This window comes from Dendrobates tinctorius, unplaced genomic scaffold (genome assembly GCF_039654945.1).
Source record: "Dendrobates tinctorius isolate UK_male_01 unplaced genomic scaffold, ASM3965494v1 ptg000115l, whole genome shotgun sequence".
Taxonomy (NCBI): domain Eukaryota; kingdom Metazoa; phylum Chordata; class Amphibia; order Anura; family Dendrobatidae; genus Dendrobates; species Dendrobates tinctorius.
In genome coordinates, this window is record NW_027361783.1 from 9379328 (window position 1) to 9400279 (window position 20952).

At 43.9% G+C, this 20952-nt stretch overlaps 1 protein-coding gene across 1 annotated transcript in view; it reads right to left on the reverse strand.

Annotated features, from left to right (window-relative positions):
* Window positions 1-343: 343 nt before the first annotated feature.
* The window catches only part of LOC141101145 (uncharacterized), a 56156-nt gene continuing 35547 nt past the window's right edge, over window positions 344-20952 (reverse strand). The window contains exon 7 of the mRNA XM_073589994.1: window positions 344-13051. Within this exon, the coding sequence (XP_073446095.1) occupies window positions 12861-13051 (191 nt within the window). The 3' untranslated portion in view covers window positions 344-12860. The remainder of the gene's footprint in view (window positions 13052-20952) is intronic.

Consider the following 20952-nt stretch of genomic DNA (forward strand, 5'->3'; position numbering starts at 1 on the left):
AGGTTCACCTTCCAGCAAGACAATGACCCTAAGCACACAGCTAAAATAACAAAGGAGTGGCTTCAGAACAACTCTGTGACCATTCTTGACTGGCCCAGCCAGAGCCCTGACCTAAACCTAATTGAGCATCTCTGGAGAGACCTGAAAATGGCTGTCCACCAACGTTCACCATCCAACCTGACGGAACTGAAGAGGATCTGCAAGGAAGAAGGGTAGAGGATCCCCAAATCCAGGTGTGAAAAACTTGTTGCATCATTCCAAAGAAGACTCATGGCTGTACTAGCTCAAAAGAGTGCTTCTACTCAATACTGAGCAAAGGGTCTGAATACTTATGGCCATGTGATAGTTCAGATTTCTTTTTTAATAAATATAAAAAAAATTCTACATTTCTCTTTTTTTCATTCAAAATGGGGTGCAGAGTGTACATTAATGAGAAAAAAAAGAACTTTTTTTGAATTTACCAAATGGCTGCAATGAAACAAAGAGAGAAAAATTTAAAGGGGTCTGAATAGTTTCTGTACCCACTGTCGTGTGTGTGTGTGTGTGTGTGTGTGTGTGTGTGTGTGTGTGTGTGTGAGGGCTGCACTATATTGTGTGTGTTTGTGGGGGGGCTGAATTATACTGTGTGTATGTGGGGGGCTGCATTATACTGTGTGCGTGGGGGGGCTGCACTATACTGTGTGTGTTTGTGGGGGGCTACATTTTACTCTGAGGGAGCTGCATTATATTCTGAGTGGGGCTGCATTATGCTGTGAGAGGAGCTGCATTATGCTCTATGAGGGGGACTGCATTATGCTCTAATATGACTGCATTATATTCTGAGAGGGGCTGCATTATGCTCTATGAGGGGACTACATTATACTCTATAAGAGGGCTGCAGTTTACTCTAGTCTGCATTATACTGAGGGGGCTGCATTATACTGTGTGTGGTTGGCTACATTACACTCTGAGGGAGCTGCATTATACTCTCAGGGGGCTGCATTATACTCTGAGAGAGGCTGCATTATGCTCTCTGAGGGGAGTACATTATACTCTGAGGGGGGCTGCTTTATGCTCTGTAGTGGGATGCATTATACTCTATCAAGGACCATGTGGAGTGCATTTTACTATATGTATTTGACCTGCATTATATGGTATCGAGGACTATCTGTACCAATCATTCTATCTCAGCCGGAGTAAGGGTAGGTTAACATGGTCAGTGATCACTGCAGGTTGGACGCTGCATACATGTGCAGAAATCCCATGCCCACTATGCGTGTACAGACGCCTGCAGCATGTGGAGCACGTGGAGACGGACATGCGGCACGTCTCTCCAGACTGCAGCATGTCTATTTATTTTGTGAAGATGCAAGTCTCCACAAGATAAATTTCACACATACAATGTGTTGGACACGGTGAATCTGCACGGTTCAATGAACATATGCGGAATCACCTGCGTACAATAGCTGGCAGTGCTTTAGACGCCGCGGACATGTGCTGCATCCAATGTGCTGCTAATTACTGAACGTCTGCACCTACTCTAAGGCTATGTGCACACGGAGATTTTTGCCTCTGCGGACTTTGTAGTGAAAACCGCAGATAAATCCGCAGGACTAAAGTCCTGCGGTTTATCTAAGGTTTTGCCTGCGGTTTTGCCCTGCGGTTCTACACCTCATATTGGATGAGGTGTGAAACAGCAGCATTTCTGGACAAAAGAATTGACATGCTGCGGATTGTAAACCGCAGCAAAACCGCGTGGAAAAATCCGCAGCATGTGCACAGCGTTTTACAGTTTACATTGAAAACAATGGTACTGTACAACGCACCTAAATCTGCTGCGGACCCGCAGCTGCAGAAACGCTGCGAATCCGCAGCAGAATCCGCACCGTGTGCACATACCCTAAAGAGGCCGGGAAACAAGCTTTTAACGACTTCAATATTGTCGATCACGCTCGTTTACCATCCTTAACTTAGCACTTGTAAATACAACAGAAATGTTTGTGTGTGATGTTGCAATATGTGAGCATTTTGGGCCCCACTTTGTCTAAAACCAGCCCTGTTATTATGTATGCCTCTTTTAACATTTAAATTGCTATGAAATAAATGACGCTATAACAACAATATGTAAATATAAAATTTTGTGCAAAAGTGCTCCCTTTAAAATAAGTTGAACAAGTTAAAAGTTGCTTGGAAGTTGTATAAAACAATTGTCAGAGGCCCATTATACTACTTCTACTCTGTGGAAATTGATGTCACTTTAGTGGTGTATGACAATAATTTTTTTAAATATTCGCCCTCCAAGTTTGGTCTCTCTCATGTGTTTTGCCTGCAGCAGTAGGGCTCACAGACCGGCAGGACTGTGCTTTCTTTGAGTTAACTGCCTGTTGTAACGCCAGTGTCTCTGCATTCTCTTCCCCAGCAGAGACACCAATGCTCTCACTGATGCAGCGCTGTACCTCCTGCTCCACCTCCTGCCTTGTCTCCAGACCCTCTGTTCTCCGATTCCCTCTCCCAGCAGAGGTGCCGACATACTCACTGCCGCTGCCCCACATCCCATCCTTGTTCTCCTGCAGTTGCCCGGGGCCTGCGCATTGCTCGCAGACCCTTGGGCACAGTGCTTAGGGCGCGCATGTGGTCTTGGCCTCTTAAACGGACAGCACGTGCTGTCCTAAAGTGTCAACAGCTTGGGAGCACTCATTATTTAAGGCACCTCCATCAGGTGGGAGGTGCCTGTGCAATCTTGTAAGTGTGTTCTTAAACATCCTTCTCAGTTCTCAGGTCTCAACACTTGTATTCCTGAATACCAGTCTGTCGATCAACCGTACCTGCCAGCCTGTCTATCAGCTGTGTCCGCCTATCCATCGACCCAGCCTGCAAATGCCAGAGCCCATGTTCTCACCAGCCGGTCCCGTCTGCATCCGTGGCACCAGTCATCTTAATCTGCTTGCCTGCTTCTATTGGACATTCCCTCAGGCCACCCCAGTTACCCACTCCTAGGGGGTCAGCTGCCATCTACCCAAGGACAGTCCTGGAGTAGCACCCGGACCACCTCCCTTGTCTCTCCTCGCACCTTGGTGTCGTATGCTGCTGCGTATCTGTGTTCAAATTGGGTGAGGCTCCTTGTCACGGCCCTTCAGATCTTTCTAGGGCTCGTAAACAGTGGTTCCACCACTCAGTTACACCTGTGTTACTATCCTTTATTTATCCTTTATCATTATCCTATATTTTTCTAACATTATAGTGCACTACCAAGCTGATGGGGGAAACTTGCCGCCTAACACAGACAGCATAAGAACATGCACAGAGACTGCTACACAGCGCAGACAGGTTAGCAACCGAACCGGATGTAGCAATGATTGATACTTGTTGCTCCGGCGCTCTCCCTATGGAGGAGAGGAAGGGGAGAGACCTGAACACTGAGAAGCAGCGTGGTACACACAGGGAGCCGGTGCCTGCACAAGGACAGCGCGCAAGGCACGAGATGAGTGCCCTGGACGGGGAGCAGCGGCAGACCGGGGCGCAGAGCCAGGACAGGGACCGGGTGTAACAGTATCCCCCTCTTTACGCCCCCTCTTTTTCAAGCCTGCGTGAAATCTTTTAAGAAGAGGAGCCTGGATGTTCTCTTTAGGCTCCCAAGATCTCTCCTCAGGACCAAAGCTCTTCCAGTCCACCAGGTAATAGGTCTTATCCCTTACTTTCTTAACGGCCAGGATATGTTTTACCTCAAAAACATCATCCTCCGAGACAGGGTCAGGAGTGGTACCTGGATCCTTAAAGAAGAAGCTCAAAACTGGTTTGAGGAGAGAAACATGAAAGGAGTTAGGCACACATAAAGAAGAAGGCAACTTTAGCTTATAAGAGACTGGGTTGATTTGTTGATTTGTTTCAAGACTTCAAATGGTCCAATGAACCAGGGACCCAACTTGTAGGATGGCAACTTCAGACGGATATACTTGGAGGAGAGTCATACCTTGTCTCCGGGGCGAAAGGCAGGCACATCCAGACGTGTCTTGTCCACATGCCTTTTCATGCGCTGGGAGAGCAGTTTTGGTGTCCCTCCAAACCTTAGAAAAATCTTCGGAGAAAGCATCGGCAGCTGGAACGCCAGATGATCCGGAGATGGGAAGAGGAATTCCGGGTTGCAGTCCAAAGACAATCTGAAAGGGAGACTTTCCAGAAGATTCACTTACTTGATTGTTGTAGGAAAATTCAGCCCAGGACAGTAAATCTACCCAGTCGTCATGATGCGCGTTGACAAAGTGACGCAGAAATCCAGCCAGGATTTGATTAGTCCTCTACACTTGTCCATTGGATTGGGGATGGTATGCTGAGGAAAAATCCAAGTTCAATTCTTACCAGTTTACAAACTGCTCTCCAGAATTTTGAGGTGAACTGGACTCCTCTGTCGGACACGATGTGGAGAGGGAAACCATGGAGATGGACGATGCGCCGGATGAACAGATCCGCCAGTTCAGGAGCAGTTGGAAGACCAGATAGCGGAATGAAGTGGGCCATCTTAGAGAAGTGGTCCACCACTACCCACACCACAGAACAGCCAGATGAGATTGGGAGATCTGTGATGAAGTCCATCGCGATGTGTTGCCAGGGAGTGGACGGAATTGGAAGAGGCTGAAGCCTACCTGCAGGTAGATGTTTGGCTGTCTTGTTACGGGCACAGGAAGGACAGGCTGCGACGTACTCCTGGATGTCCTTAGCCATAGCAGGCCACCAGTAGTATCAGGTGATGAGTTGCAGAGTCTTCCTCTGACCGGCGTGACCAGCCAACTTGGAAGAGTGACCCCACCGAAGGACACAAGTATGTTCAGGAGCAGACACGAAAGTTTTCCCAGGGGGCGGCAGGGTAAAATCAGCAGAAGCGACAGCGACTAACCTTGAGGGTTCAATGATGTGCTGCGGTAATTCTTCTTGATCAAGAGGTAGAAAAGCTCTGGAAAGTGCGTCTGCCTTGACATTTTTGTCAGATGGACGAAAATGAAGAACAAAATTAAATCGAGCAAAAAACAAAGCCCAGCGGGCTTGACGGGGATTCAGCCTTTGCGCGGTTTAGAGGTAAGCAAGGTTTTTGTTATCGGTGTATATGACAACCTGATGAAGAGCTCCTTCAAGAAGATGCCTCCACTCCTGCAAAGCCAATTTGATAGCCAACAGTTCCTGATTTCCAATGGAAAAATTCCTTTCTGCGGAAGAAAAAACCTTGGAAAAAAACCTCATGAGTTCATTCGCTCGGTGGACGATTTCTGAGTAAGTACTGCTCTTGCACCTACGGCGGAAGCATCGACCTCAAGAAAGAATTGTTCATTAGAGTTAGGACGATGGAGGACAGGTGCGACAGCAAAGGCCTTTTAGAGAGAAACGAAAGCCTCCTCTGCATCAGGAGGCCAATCCTTGGGATTTGTGCCTTTCCGGGTCAGAGCTGAGATTGGCGCCACTCAGGTGGAGAAGTTAGGAATGAATTGCCTATAGTAGTTGGCGAAGCCCAGGAATCGCTGTGTGGCCTTCAGCCCAGATGAACAAGGCCACCTGAGTACAGCAGACAACTTCTCTGGATCCATTTTCAATTATGTGGAGTAAACAATGTAACCGAGGAAAGGCAAAGAAGATTGTTCAAAGAGGCATTTCTCAACCTTGGCATACAGTCTGTTCTCTCTGAGCCTCTGTAAGACTAGGCGTACTTGCCTCCGGTGCGTGACCAAGTCAGTGGAAAAAATCAGAATGTCGTCCAGGTAGACAACAGCACAGGTATAAAGCAGATCCCTGAAAATATCATTGACGAACTCTTGGAAAACAGTGGGTGCATTGCTTAGGCCAAACGGCATTACCAGGTACTTGTAGTGACCATCACGGGTGTTGAAGGCTGTTTTCCATTCGTCTCCTTCCCAGATTCGGATCAAATTGTAAGCACATCTGAGATCCAGCTTGGTGAAGATTTTGGCCCCTCGGAGGCGGTCGAACAGTTCTGAAATGAGAGGCAAAGGGTACCTGTTTTTTACCCTGATCTGGTTCAGTCCCCGGTAATCAATACAGGGCCGCAAGGATCTGTCCTTTTTCTTCACAAAGAAGAATCCTGCTTCTGCCGGTGATTATGATTTTCGGATAAATCCTCTGGCCAAGTTCTCCTGGATGTAGTTCGACATAGCTTGAGTCTCGGCTTGGGAACACCATAAAAACGGATTCTTTCAGAATGCATTAGACCTACCCGGGACATAACCAGGGTTGTCAGGATTCAGATATTTCTGTGGAGACAGACAGCATAAGAACATGCACAGAGACAGCTACGCAGCGCAGACAGGTTGGCAACAGAACCGGATGTAGCAATGATTGATACTCATTGCTCCGGTGCTCTCCCTATGGAGGAGAGGCGAGAAATAGCAGTCAGTGTGCTGCCATTGGATAATTGCCTATTTTGAAAAATGCACACAGTTCCTTTAAGACGCCTGGAGAGCTCGTGCCCTAATAGCTTTGGCTGACGACCTGCCGACTGGACGCCAGGAGGTGGGGAAGAGGAGAAACCTGAATGCTGAGAAGCAGCGTGGGATACACAGGGAGCCGGTGGCTGCACAGGGACAGTGCACAAGGCACGAGGTGAGTGCCCTGGTCGGGGAGCAGCGGAAGACTGGGGCGCAGAGCCAGGACAGGGATTGGGTGTAACACACAGTCAATGAACACCAATGTTGATAACACCTAGTTCTCGAAGGAAATCAATGAATTTGTCAGTACTTTATCAGAGGAAGGAAAAGGTACCTGGGAGTCTGGGTGACCTCCTCGGCCGTCAACCAGACTCAGACGTTCTATGTTTTCATAGCTTGAGGACGAGTTGGGCAATTCTTAAAAAAATGTCCGGAGAGACCTTAGCATAGACAAAGTCCAAGATCTAGTCTCTGTCTTCCCTCCGCAACTCGAAGACTGGCAACTCTAACCTCGGGTAAATGGACCTGCTCTGGGGGAATAGTACATGCAGCCTGCTGTTCACCATGTCTCTCACGGATTCGGCGGTCCATTCTTATGGCTTGAGTCATGGGGCTCCATCAGAGAACAAGGGGCGTCATGGAAGACCAGAGCATCCTTGAGTGTCTCGGAAAGGCCTCTTTGGAACTGGCACCTGAGAGCAGCATCATTCCATAGAACTTCAGTGGAACACTGCCGGAACTCAGTACAGTAGTCCACAGCTGTGTGACCCCCTGTGCCAGGTTCATGATCTTAGCCTCCGCCACCTGGATTCTGTCGGGTTCGTCATATATCAGACCTAAACTGTCAAAAAAGGTATCAACGGAAAATCGTTCTGTGGCTTGTGGGGATAAATAAAATGCCCAGGTCTGAGGACCCCCTCGCAGTAGAGACATGATTATTCCCACCCACTGGAACTCCTCCCCTGATGTCCGGGGGCTGCAGGGTAAAAAATAACTTACAGCTCTCCCTGAATACCCTAAACTGGTCTTTCTCTCCCGAAAATGTATCAGGGAGGGATATAACAGGTTTGGGAGAGGCCAACTGTACAAGAGAGGATACTGATGTCACAGCCACTGCTAGCAGTGGGGGCCTATGGGAGGTCTACATCAAGTTACTTATCTGATCCGGCAACTGATATTGTGAAGACTCCAGACTCTGTTAATCCTTCTCCAGATCCTGAGTCATCTGCATCAAATTCACCACCTGGTCACAAAGCATGCGAACAGGATCCATACTGGCGAAAAAGAAAAGCGTAGTGCCAAATGTAATTTGAAACTAGTCACTTCTCACAGCAAAGTCAGTAGTCAGAGTGGTCAAGGAATCCAAGGTCAGAATCCAGGAGGGTACATCATAAACAGAAGGAAGAGACAAAAGTGGAATCAGATAATATTCCAAGGTCAGAGTACCGGGAGATTAACGGATCAGAGCTGAAGGGTTTAAATGGGTGGATGATCAGGACGAAGTCCAAAGCTCTCAGCACTGTATGGGGTACCTCTACACAGGTCATCAAACCGACCTGTGTAGTGGGGTACAACAAAAACATGGGGGCGCATTGATCTCTCCAATCAACTCCTCCAACCGTACAATGCTCTCAGAAAGGCCAGGGTGTGGTACAAAAAGCTGGCCGTGCACATCGTACAAATGGCAATGCTCAACACATTCCTCCTGTCACGATGTGCATGCCACACCGATATGTCGTACCTTCAGTTCCAGGAGGTAGTGGTTAAGGCCCTGATGTTTGGCACTCCGGAAGGAGCGAGCCCCAGTTCTTCTGGAACTGAAGGTCCTTGTATCCTACCAGGTCAGCATTTTCCGGGGGTGGTCCCTCCAACTGGTAGAAAAGGTAAGCCGTAAAAAAGGTGCCGAGTGTGTTACAAAAGGGGAATACGCAAGGACACCATTTACCAGTGCGACACCTGCCCTGAAAAACCTGGCCTGTGTATGAAGGATTGCTTCCAACTGTACCACACCTCCATGCACTACTAATTTACTTTACAGGAAACAGATTAGTTCCAAAGAGGGCACATCTAGATAAGTTCCTTCGGGGTCTAGTATCCAAAATGATGTCACTTGTTTTTTTTTTTACTGTTTAGGCACATCAGGGGCTCTGCAAACGGAACATGACGCCCGCAGACCATTCCACCAAAGTCTGCATTCTAAAATGTCACTACTTCCCTTCCGAGCCCCGACGTGTGCCCAAACAGTAGATTTTTTCCCACATATGGGGTACCAGCGTACTCAGGAAAAATTGGACAATAACTTTTGGGGTCCAATTTCTCCTTTTACCCTTGAGAAAATAAAAAATTGGGGACTAAAAGATCATTTTTGTGGGCAAAAAATAGGATTTTTTATTTTCACGCATGGGCATTATAAACTTTAGTGAAACACTTGGGGGTTCAAAATTCTCACCACACATCTAGATAAGTTCCTTAGGAGGTTTAATTTCCAAAATGGGGTCACTTGTGGGGGATTTCTACAGATTAGGCACATCAGGGGCTCTGCAAACGTAACATGACGCCCGCAGACCATTCCACCAAAGTCTGCATTCCAAAACGCCACTACTTCCCTTCCGAGCCCCGACGTGTGCCCAAACAGTAGTTTTTTCCAACATATAGGGTACCAGCTTACTCAGGACAAATAGGACAACAACTTTTGGGGTCTAATTTCTCCTGTTACCTTTGGGAAAATAAAAAATTGGGGACTAAACGATCATTTCTGTGGAAAAAATATGATTTTTTATTTTTACACCCGGGCGTTATAAACTTCTGTGAAGCCCTTGGGGGTTCAAAATGCTCACTACACATCTAGATAAGTTCCTTAGGGGGTCTAGTTTCCAAAATGGGGTCACTTCACTTGTGGGGAGTTTACACTGTTTAGGCACATCATGGGCTCTCCAAAGGGAACATGGCGTCCAATCTCAATTTCAGCCAATTTTAGGTTACAAAAGTCAAACAGCGCTCCTTCCCTTCTGAGTCCTGCGATGTGCCCAAACAGTAATTCCCCCCACATATGGGGTATCAGCGTACTCAAAACAAATTTGAGAACAACTTTTGGAGTCCAATTTCTCCTGTTACTCTTGGGAAAATAAAAAAATTGTCGCTAATTTTTGTGACTAAAAAGTTAAATGTTCGTTTTTTCCTTCCTTGTTGCTTCAGTTCCTGTGAAGCACCTGAAGGGTTAATAATCTTCTTGAATGTAGGTTTGAGTAGCTTGAGGGGTGCAGTTTTTAGAATGGTGTCACTTTTGGGTTTTTTCTGCTATATAGACCCCTCAAAGTGACTTTGAATGTGAGGTGGTCCCTAAAAAATGGTTTTGTAAATTTTGTTGTAAAAATGAGAAATCACTGGTCAACTTTTAACCCTTATAACTTCCTAACAAAAAAAAATTTGTTTCCAAGATTGTGCTGATGTGAAGTAGACATGTGGGAAATGTTATTTAGTAACTATTTTGTGTCACATATTTCTCTGTTTTAAGGACATAAAAATTCAAAGTCTGAAAATTGCAAAATTTTCGCCATATTTCCATTTTTTTCATAAATAAGCACAAGTTATATCAAAGAAATTTTACCACTAAAGTGAAGTACAATATGTCACGAGAAAACAGTCTCAGAATCACCAAGATCTGTTGAAGCGGTCCAGAGTTATGACCTCATAAAGGGACAGTGGTCAGAATTGTAAAAAATGGCCCACTCATTAACCTGCAAGCTACCCTTGGGGGTAAAGGGGATAAATTAGATATATATTTAAATATTTTTTAAATTTTGCCTTCTGTACAAGTCATTATACAGTAAAAAATGTTTCTCAACATTTTTTCCTGTAAAATGAAATTTCTCGTGAGTTTGCAATGTTTTAATGTCACTCCTCAAAGTGGAGTAAAAGTGTAACACCATTGTTCTCAGCAGCGATCTGGAAGTCAGAGATGCTTCCAGGGGTCTTCCTCATGCTGTTCCCTTTCCGTTCAGCACTTTTCCCATTTATTTGAACATTTTCACTGCACCCAGACCTCTTTGTAGGGTCTGCCGATAAAAAGCTTCGCTTTCCCATTGACTGCTATTATACTTGTTACTCGAGACGAGCATGTTTAGGAATTAGGATTAAGATTAGGAATTGCTCAGCTTGAGCAACGAGCACCCAAGAATTTTAGTGTTCACTCATCTCTAGTTATTAATAGAAGTAATCAACACAGAAAAGTTGAGAAACTGAGGAACTTCAAAACTTTGGAAATAAAATGCATTTTTCTCAAGTATTGATTGTATGTCATACATCACAATACTACAGGTGTCAGGTCTAAATCCTCCCGACATTTTTGGCTGGTTCTATGAACTTGTCACAAATTAACGTGAAACTAATTACTTACCAGGGGCAACTTTCATAACTGAATGTGATTGCTTTCTGTTTTTTGTCTTTCTTTTCTCTCTATTGTGGCCAGACCCTTACAGTGGCTTCTCCCAGCTATAATTATCTCTTCAGCTTTTACTGCATAGGGTATTCAGCTTCGTCTTTTTTTTAAAACATTCCCTTATCTGGAAGCATATCTGTCCACCAATCTGACAAATATGCACATTTTTAGAAATGTCATATAAACCTATTACATTGCCAGCTATGTTGCTCTATAAAACTTAAAACCAGTTTGCTGTTTTTCTATGATCACCATTATTTGTTTCAGGGTGTACACTTATGTGGGCTCCATATAATAGCATTAAATAGTTCTTATTATCTTTTCAAGGCTATGTGCTCTCGACTGTATATTCAGTCTAAATGGTGTTTACACAGACCAAATGTCCACGTGAAAAAGAAAAAATTAGCATGCACTATTCTCTATATTTCGGATGAGATCTATTCAAGTCTATGTCTGAACAAAAAAAAGAAATCTGATCCCGCACGGATAACATCCAATTTTTCTGGATATATTGCAATACTTAAAGGAAATCTGTCACCACTTTTTTCGCATATCAAGTAAAAATATGATTGAATTCAGAGTCAACTATGCATTATACCAGTACCTTTCGTACCGCTTGACTCCCCACCTTTGATCAATAAATACCTTTTATATTCCTCCCGTGGTGTATGTAAATCTCCTCGGTCCGGTCCGATGGACGGGGCTTATTGTTCCTCTCTCCCCCCTCCTGGATTGCGCTACGCATTTATTTGGTGTACTTCCTGCGTTCACGTGGATTTAGCGCGCGTGCACATTCAAATGTCCTCCCGCGCGTGCGCAGTATGCTTTGCCCAACTGTGGGCAAAGCATAAAATCATTATTGCACATGCGCCGGCATATGCCATTACGTTCTATGGCCCGGAAGTATCGCCATTTAATGTAAAACCCCCTAAAAAGACAAGTGGGCACTTCCTCCAACTGGGAAAACAAAGGTTCAGTCTCAAGAGGAGATAAGGCTTCTTTACCATAGGAACCGTTAATCTGTGGAGCAGCTTAAAGGCCCCATCACACACAGCGATCTTGCTAGCGAGATCGCTGATTTTGTGACGCTACAGCGATCTCGCCAGCGAGATCGCTGTGTGTGACGGGTATCAGCGACCGGCCCCCCTGCTGGCTATCGCTGATCACGCTACATCGTCCTGGGCCTTTTTTTTAATCACTGGTCTCCTGCTGGTCAGCATGCATTGCTGCGTGTTGCAGCGAGAGACCAGCGATCAGTGACGCTGGACGCTGGTTTCCAAAGTAAACATCGGGTATCTAAGAGCCGCGCGGCTCTTAGATACCCAATGTTTACATTGGAAACCAGCTTGCTCGGTGGTCCTGATTGCTGGAGGGGCTTTCTATGTGACAGCTCACCAGCGATCAGCCTAATGATGTCCCAGCGATCCCATCCATGTCGGATCGTTGGTGGGATCGCTGGGACATCGTTATGTATAACGGGGCCTTTACTCAGCCGCTGGTCATAGCGGGAACCCTTAGTGGTTTCAAAAAAGACTTTTTTTTAGACAAAAATAAATGCTCATGTAAATTAATAAAGCTCATTTTTGAATGTTTGGTCCAGTGGATCAATAATTGGAATCAAAAGTGAAAGATTAGCTATTTTGCGACGGTCGGACAATGCGTTGTGGTTCTGATTGTGCCCCTTCCCATCCATCGGTTGAACTTGATGAACATTTCTCGTTTTTTTCAATGAGATTAACTATAATTATTTCAAAGTGTAGTTTAAATCTTATTTAAAAAAAAAATACTCAAAGAAACAATATCACAATAACAACAAATCATACATGGGTTTCACCTCTAACTCGACAGAAAGATCATCTCCATTATAAAATTCTTTCATTGGTCAAGTTAGCAAAAGTCCCTTACACCTCCAACAACAAGTGACATACATTTGTTCTCAAGTGTCATAATTAACAACTCAATATAATATTTTTGATATAAATAGGTGCACTCAGCTGGTGTATAATACAAGCAGCTCAGAATTCCTCTATTTCCAGAACCATTGGATTTGCATGGCCACTGTTTTGTAATGATGGTGATGTAGCAACTTGAACTTCTTTGACATTGTCTGGGTCATCTTCTGATATCATCGGCCTTAACTTATCACATGAGAAGATGAGGATAAACCGTAACAGACAGCCTATAGAGCTCACAGCGATGATCACAGCTGTAAAAGGTAAAAGCAATGTTAGAACAATTAGAAGGTACTGTAAATGTTTGCGTTATCTATATTTTATACATGAAAACCAAAAGAGAAAATAAAACATCAGTAATAATATGGTTAAATATCTTTTTCTGAGAACATCAGTCAATAACTCACACTTCAACTACTGGAAATTTTTTAACACAATGTTGGTTTCAACGCTATGTACACCTTTGGGGTGTGTGCACACATTAAGCATTTCCTGTAGATATTTCTGCATCAAAATTGTTCCTTTTGAAAAAAAAATGTGAATGTTTCTGAATGTTTTAAGTATTTTTCCCATTTATTAGAATGTATGAAAAATGCTGCAAAAACGCTGAACGAATTGGTATGCTTCAGATTTGCAACTGCTTTAAATCTGCAAGGAAAAAGTTTATACAGAAAATTGATACAAAGCTCGTAATCCTCTGTATTGGAATAATGAACAATTTAATTCTGTCTTCCTTCAGCCATCACTAGAGAGAGCTGAAGCGCTAACTGCATACTGTTTTATCCAGTGCTTGGCTGCAGCGGTCAAGTGCGCTGTACTCAGGACTAGAGTTAAGCAAATATCTTCGGGTCCCCGCTTATTCAGCAAGCTATAGTGCTTGCCGAATAAGCTACAGCAGGAACCCGGCTTCCTGGATCGCACTGGCTGAACAACTGATCACTGCCGCAACTGCATGTGTCATGGCTGTGTCACTGTCACAACACACAGGCTCTCCATGCATGTATGCATGCATACTTCACAATAGACCTTGGAAATCAAGGTCCCAGAGTCTGGAGGAAGAGTGGAGAGGCACACAATCCAAGCTGCTTGAGGTCTAGTGTGAAGTTTCCACAATTAGTGATGGTTTGGGGAGCCATGTCATCTGCTGGTGTAGGTCCACTATGTTTCATCAAGACCAAAGTCAGCACAGCGTCTACCAGGAAATTTTAGAGCACTTAATGCTTCTCTTTGCTGACAAGCTTTTTGGAGATGGAAATTTCATACTCCAGCAGGACTTGGCACCTGTCCACACTGCCATAAGTTCCAATACCTGATATAAAAACAGCAGTATCACTGTGCTTGATTGGCCAGCAAACTTGCCTGACCTTAACCCCATAGAGAGTCTATGGGGTATTCTAAAGAGGAAGATGAGAGACACCAGACCCAGCAATGTAGGAGAGCTGAAGGCTGCTATCAAAGCAACCTGGGCTTCCATAACACATCAGCAGTGCCACAGCTGATCCCCTCCATGCCACGCCCCATTAATGCAGTAATTGATGCCAAAGTAGCCCCGACCAAGTATGGAGTGCATTTACTGAACATACATTTCAGTAGGCCAACATTTCCGATTTTAAAATCATCTTTTCAAGCTTGTGTTATAAAGTATTCTAATTTACTGAGATAATGAATTTTGGGTTTTCATTGGCTGTATGCCATAATCATCAACATTAACAGAAATAAACACTTGAAATAGATCACTCTGTTTGTTATAACTCTATTTAATATAAGAGTTTCACTTTTTGTATTGAAGAACTGAAATAAATTAACTTTTTGATGATATTCTAATTTTGTAAGATGCACCTGTACATTGTAAAAGCAACTTATGGCTCACATATAAACCCGTTAGGCCTGTTTCACACTTCAGTTTTTTTGTGTCAGTTAAAATCCGCTAAAATGGCGGAAAACGGATGCCACCAGACCGTTTTTTTGACGGATCCAATGAATGAAGAATTTTAAAGGAACCGCAGCCTGGGAAGGGGAGAAAGAGAGAGAAGGGGAGAGAGAGAGAGAGAAGGGAAGAGAGAGAGAAGGGGGGAGAGAGAGAGAGGGGGGGAGAGAGAGAGAGAAGGGGAGAGAGAGAGAGAGAGAGAGAATTTTTTCTGTTTTCTCCAGAAATGATTTCAGGGTTAAATTTCTGGCTGACTTCATTCCTCCAGGCATGCGCACTATAAAATGCGGATCCTGCAGCAAAAGAACGTTGCATGGTCCGTCCAGGCATGTTGGCGGACGCAAAAAAATTGATGGATCCTCAAAAAAACGGTTGGCCATCCGTCAAGATCCGCCGGTAATGCAAATCAATGGGGAAAAAAACGGATCCGCCAAAAAAATGGCGGATCCGTTTTTTTTTGCAAAACGGCGGATTTTGACTGATGGTCAAAAACGGAAATGTGAAACAGGCCTTAGTGATCCGTTAGTAGAGGGCCAGCCTTAGGCCTCTTTCACACTTCAGTTATTTGCATCAGTTAAAATCCGCCAAAAAGGCAGACAAGCGCGTCCGTTCTCAGCTGGAGAGAGAGAGAGAGAGAGAGTTTTTTTTGGTCCGGCACCCAGACAGAATTTGGGGTTAATTCAGTGTCTGGAGGATCCGCCGGCCAAAAAAATGTTGCAAACTCCGTTTGGAAATCTTTGAGGATGTTGACGGACACTAACATTGTGGCGGATCCTCACAAAAAACGGATGCAACGGACGGCAATCAGTCAGGATCCGCCAATAATGAAAGTCAATGGGGAAAAAACGGATCCGCAAAGAAAAATGGCGGATCCGTTTTTTTTCAAAATTGGCGGATCTTGACTGATTGTCAAAAACGGAAGTGTGAAAGAGGCCTTAGATACCAGGGAAGATGACAATCATGAAATGTGTTACAACAGTTACACTACATTACATACACATTTAGACAGGTTTAGGCAATAAAAAAATACTTCTTTAAGAGCAAACAATACATGATATGAAACTCTGTATGCTCAGAATACATGAGGGTGTTTGGTTTGAGACAAAAACAAACCATCTATGTTTGAGCATAGGAAGGTGTGCTTGTCATTACTACCTGTGCAATCATCAGCTGCACCCTACTGAGAAAGACATAACTATGCAATGCACATAAAACACCCTCAGGCTTTCATTAAGAGTAGCCATGTAATTTTCAAAGGAGATGTGTCTTGAGATCCAGGTGTGTGCAGTGTTGGCAATGTCTCAGACTTTCTTAGAGCTTTAGCTAATGCAAATAAAGCAGATTTTTGGTCATATGGCATATGTAGTAATCCAAGTTCCAAATACTGTGAATAAACATTGTGTGTGCGTGTGTGTGAAAGTCCTGGGATGTCTTGCCTGCATAAACTTCTAAAAAAAAAATCAAACCAAGAAAAAAGGAAAAATCCCTAAAGTATAACTTTTAATTTCATAGTTAAAAATATCCAATACAGAAGGGTGCTAGGATCAGACAGGTACTTGTCCACACAACAGATATCATAGTAAATAGAGGGGGGACTAATCTCACCCTATTAGGCCCTAACACAGGCCCTACCTGACTGCGGAGGTTGGTACCCTAGTTGTTGACGATGTGGCAGCCCGCTCAACGTTGGTAGCCCTGAGAACCCTAGAACACCTTACTAACAAACCACATCGTCAACAACTAGGGTGCCAACCTCCACAGTCAGGTAGGGCCTGTGTTAGGGCCTAATAGGGTGACATTAGTCCCCCCTCTTTTTACTATTGTATCTATTTAGATTGAATTTTGTGTGGACAAGTACCTGTCTGATCCTAGCACCCTTCTGTATTGGATATTTTTAATTATGAAATTAAAAGGTACATTTTAGGGTTTTTTCCCCTTTTTTCTTGGTTTGATTTTGTGATTTTTCTGATCCCATTTATTTTTCTTGAGGTTTTTTGCATAAACTTCTACATGATAAGTCCAAATAATTATATGTACATGTCCCACATCTACATCACAATAATGTTTCAGACCTAAGCTATGCTGGTGATTTTCCTCAGAATAATCACTTATTTGGGTTACTTGGTCACATACACTTAGCATGTATTAAAGGGAACCTGTCACATGAGGAAATGCTATTAACCTAAATTACGGGGATAATCTGCAGGTTAATAGCATTCTGAACCTGCCTGGCGTCGGCACCTCTACCAGCACTTAGACCTCCACTGCAGTGTAGCGTTCAGATTTCAGACACGAGAGCGGCACCGGCACGGGCTCAGTCACCACTCTGTGTATAGAGAGTGGCTGTAACCGCGCCCCCTGCAGTGACAGCAGCTCAACGTTACGGCCAGCTGTCAGTCAGTGTCGGGGGGGTGATTACATCCGCCTCTCTTACTATACACAGAATGGTGTCTGAACATGCACCGTCACCGCTTCCACAACTGAAACATAAATGCTGCTGGAAGGAATTATGTTAATTTCCTCCTGACATCGGGGCTCTAAGTGCTGGCGCTGGGCAAGTTGAGAATGTTATTAACCTGCAGATTAACCCCATATCTGCAGGTTAATAGTGTTTTTCCATGTAACAAGTTCCCTTTAAGGCTGGAGTCACACACAACGAATAAAAAATCGGTCCCATTTTAACGGTCCGAAATCGCACAAAGGTATCTTAACCAGTGATGCGTTATTGATGCGATTTTTCTTCATTGATGCGATTTTAATCGCATGTAAGGATCCTTTTGACATCCGTCTGGCGAGATTTTCTCGCAGGATAGCAAAATGGGCATATAATGGAGACCAATGACAGGTTTCCCCACACAAACTAATTAATAGATATAGACACATTAAATAAATATATATATATATATTTTATACATGTTATAGAGACACATTAATATATATATTTCTAGTTCATACAGTTCTTAATTGCAGAATAGCCGCTGACACATTAGCCGGCTTTTGTATAACATTCTCCTGTCCGACTTGAAATGACACATGGTTTACATATAGTTAACCATTTAATTTCATGTTTATTTTTTATGTCTATCACTATTAATTATATGAGGGCTTGTGGGTTAAATTTTGGGCTTGTAGGGGTTCATTTAAGGGGTTAATTCGTTATATTAAATTGCGGAGACTCCCGCTGACGTCACTGAGGCTGCATTGAGTCCCCGTAATTTAATACAACGAATTAACCCCTTAAATGAACCCCTACAAGCCCAAAATTTAACCCACAAGCCCTCATATAATTAATAGTGATAGACATAAAGAAATAAACATGAAATGAAATGGTTAACTATATGTAAACCATGTGTCATTTCATGTCGGGCAGGACAATGTTATACAAAAGCCGGCTAATGTGTCAGCGGCTATTCTGCAATTAAGAAATGTATGAACTAGAAATATATATATAAATGTGTCTCTATGACATGTATAAAATATATATATATATAAATATATATATATATATTTATTTAATGCGTCTATATCTATTAATTCGTTGCTTTATTTAACTGGACACTGTCATTTTACTGTATTTAGGAAAAAAACTTGCCGGCTTTTGGTGCAATTTTTATCGCAACTCACACATCGGGTCCGTTTGCAATCCCATTTTTTCTCGCCCCCATAGACATGCATTGTCGAATCCGATCCTAAAATCGGTGACAATCGCAGCATGCTACGATTGTCTCGGTCAGAGGATTGGATGAGATAAAAAAAATCGCATGATGGGAGCTGCCCCATGGAATAACATGGGTTCGAATGCAATGCGATTTTTTATCGCATTGCATTCGTCCGTTTTATTCGCCAGTGTGACTCCAGCCTAAGGCTGGAGTCACACTAACCTGCGCAAAATACGGTCAATATTTTACATGCGTAATACGGATGACAGACCCCTAAATAGTGCTCCGTATGTCATCCGTAATCAAGGTGTGGTCGCGTATTTTGCGCATGTCAGCATCCGTATGTAATCCGTATGGCGAGATTTTCTCGCAGGCTTGCAAAATGGACATATAATGGAGCCCTATGACAGGGTTTCTAAAAGACACCAGGTGTGTATTTCTCGCAAGTCACATGTGTGGTCCGTGTGTAATCCGTATTTTTTGCACACCCATAGACTTGCATTGGCGTATTACGGGCGTAGTACGCTGACAATCGCAGCATGCTGCGAGTGGCACGGAGCGTAGGATACGGAGGAGAAATATACGCCTGGTGCGAGTGACCCCATAGAGAATCATTTGTCCGTGTCTAATGCGTGCTTTTAGCGCCTCTCACTCTCCCGTATTCCTCGCCAGTGTGACTCCGGCCTAAGGGTTGATTTTGTACAGTGTCATAAGAAAGCTTCCTTAGAGGTGCATGTATACAATATGGGTTAAATGTTTGGACACTTCAGTTCATGCAATGGCTTTCCTTGTTCTTATTAGAATGTGAATATTCTATATTCAGCATGAAGGCAGCAAAACCATGAATGAGTATATGGAAATAAGGAGTAAAGAAATGTATGTGAAAAAAACAGATTATATGTTACACCTCTTCAAAGAAACCTAATATTTCTCTCATGACAGCTTTACACACTTTTGGAATTTACTTAAGTAGCTTCATTAGGTAGTCACCTTGCAATGAATAGAAATGCTTTGTCAACAGTCCATTTGTGGAATCACTGGACTTTTGAAAGTGTTTTCGACTATCAGACGTGTTTTGCAGAGGCAGTGTTGGTACATACAGTTCTGAGCCCTATTTTAAAAGTGCTCTAAGCCAGAACAGGGCAAGAACTACTCTCAACTAAGTAAATAGAAATAACAGTCAGTCATTTTTTTTTAACTCCTTCACCCCAAAGCCTGTTTTCACCTTCCTGACCAGGTCAATTTGTTTCAATTCTGACCACTGTCATTTTACGAAGTAATAACTATGGAACTCTTCAATGGATCTCACTGATTCCGAAATAGTTTTTTCGTGCTATATTGTACTTCATGATAGTGGTAAAATTTCTTTGATATGGCTTACGTTTATTTGAGAAAAGATTGGAAACTTTGCAATTTTCAAACTTTTAATTTATTCCCCTAAATCAGAGAGTCATGTCACACAAAATAGTTAAACATTTTCCTTAACAAAAACTTGATTCCAGCTCACCCAGTTGCTCTATGCTCGTCCACCTGGGGCTCAGTGTCATGGTATGCCTAGGTTACTTTAGGCAAAAACCCCGGGACCCCTGCGATGTCCCTCAGACTAGGGGAACCCTGTCTGTCCCTCTACCCAGGGTTTACACTGAAGGTGTGCCTGCCTGAGCCTCCACCCTGTCCCTGTCTCCTGTCCAGCCCTAAGCTGAACCCACCTCCCTCCACCCAGTGAGGGGACCAGACACCAGACCCCACAAATACGTATGGACAGGGGTAAAAGAAACACCACACAGTTAATACACAAGGGAATACAATAATGTGCGAGGGCAACCAAACATATATATAACAGATTGGAGAAAGAACCACTGAGGGATATATTGCACCAGATATCAGATGCTCCAACACCACCACTGCTGACCGGTATTGCTAGCACTAGTCTAAAGCTATAGTCGGCGACGCCCATAGTTAGGACGAACTATTTAAAGACCAAGGGCGTGGCCCAGCCCTCAGCCAGCATGACAACCTGGTTAACCCTATCCCGACTGGAACAGAATACCCAACAGGGTATTACCGCTGTCTGCCGGACACCCTGGTGTGAACAGTGTCCGACATGACAGTACCCCGCCTTCTACGAGGGACCTCCGGAACCTCACCATGTCGAGGACCTGGCTTATACGGATGGCGACGATGGAACATAGTAACCAGTCAATCAGCATGAATGTCAGAGGCCGGCACCCATGTCCTCTCCTCAGGACCATAGCCACTCCAGTGGACCAGGTACTGTAGAGTGTGACGCACAACCCTAGAGTCCACCACTTTGGACACCTCAAATTCCAACGCACCATCCACCAAGACGGGAGGTGGTGGCCCGGGGGAACCATCCACCAAACCCACGACCTTCTTTAGCAATGCTTTGTGAAATACATTATGAATCTTATACACAGCAGGCAACTCCAAACGAAATGCCACGGGGTTGATCACTGCGGAGATTCTAAATGGGCCAATGAACCTGGGACCCAACTTAAGTGACGGTATCTTGAGCTTAATGTTCCTAGTAGATAACCACACCCAATTA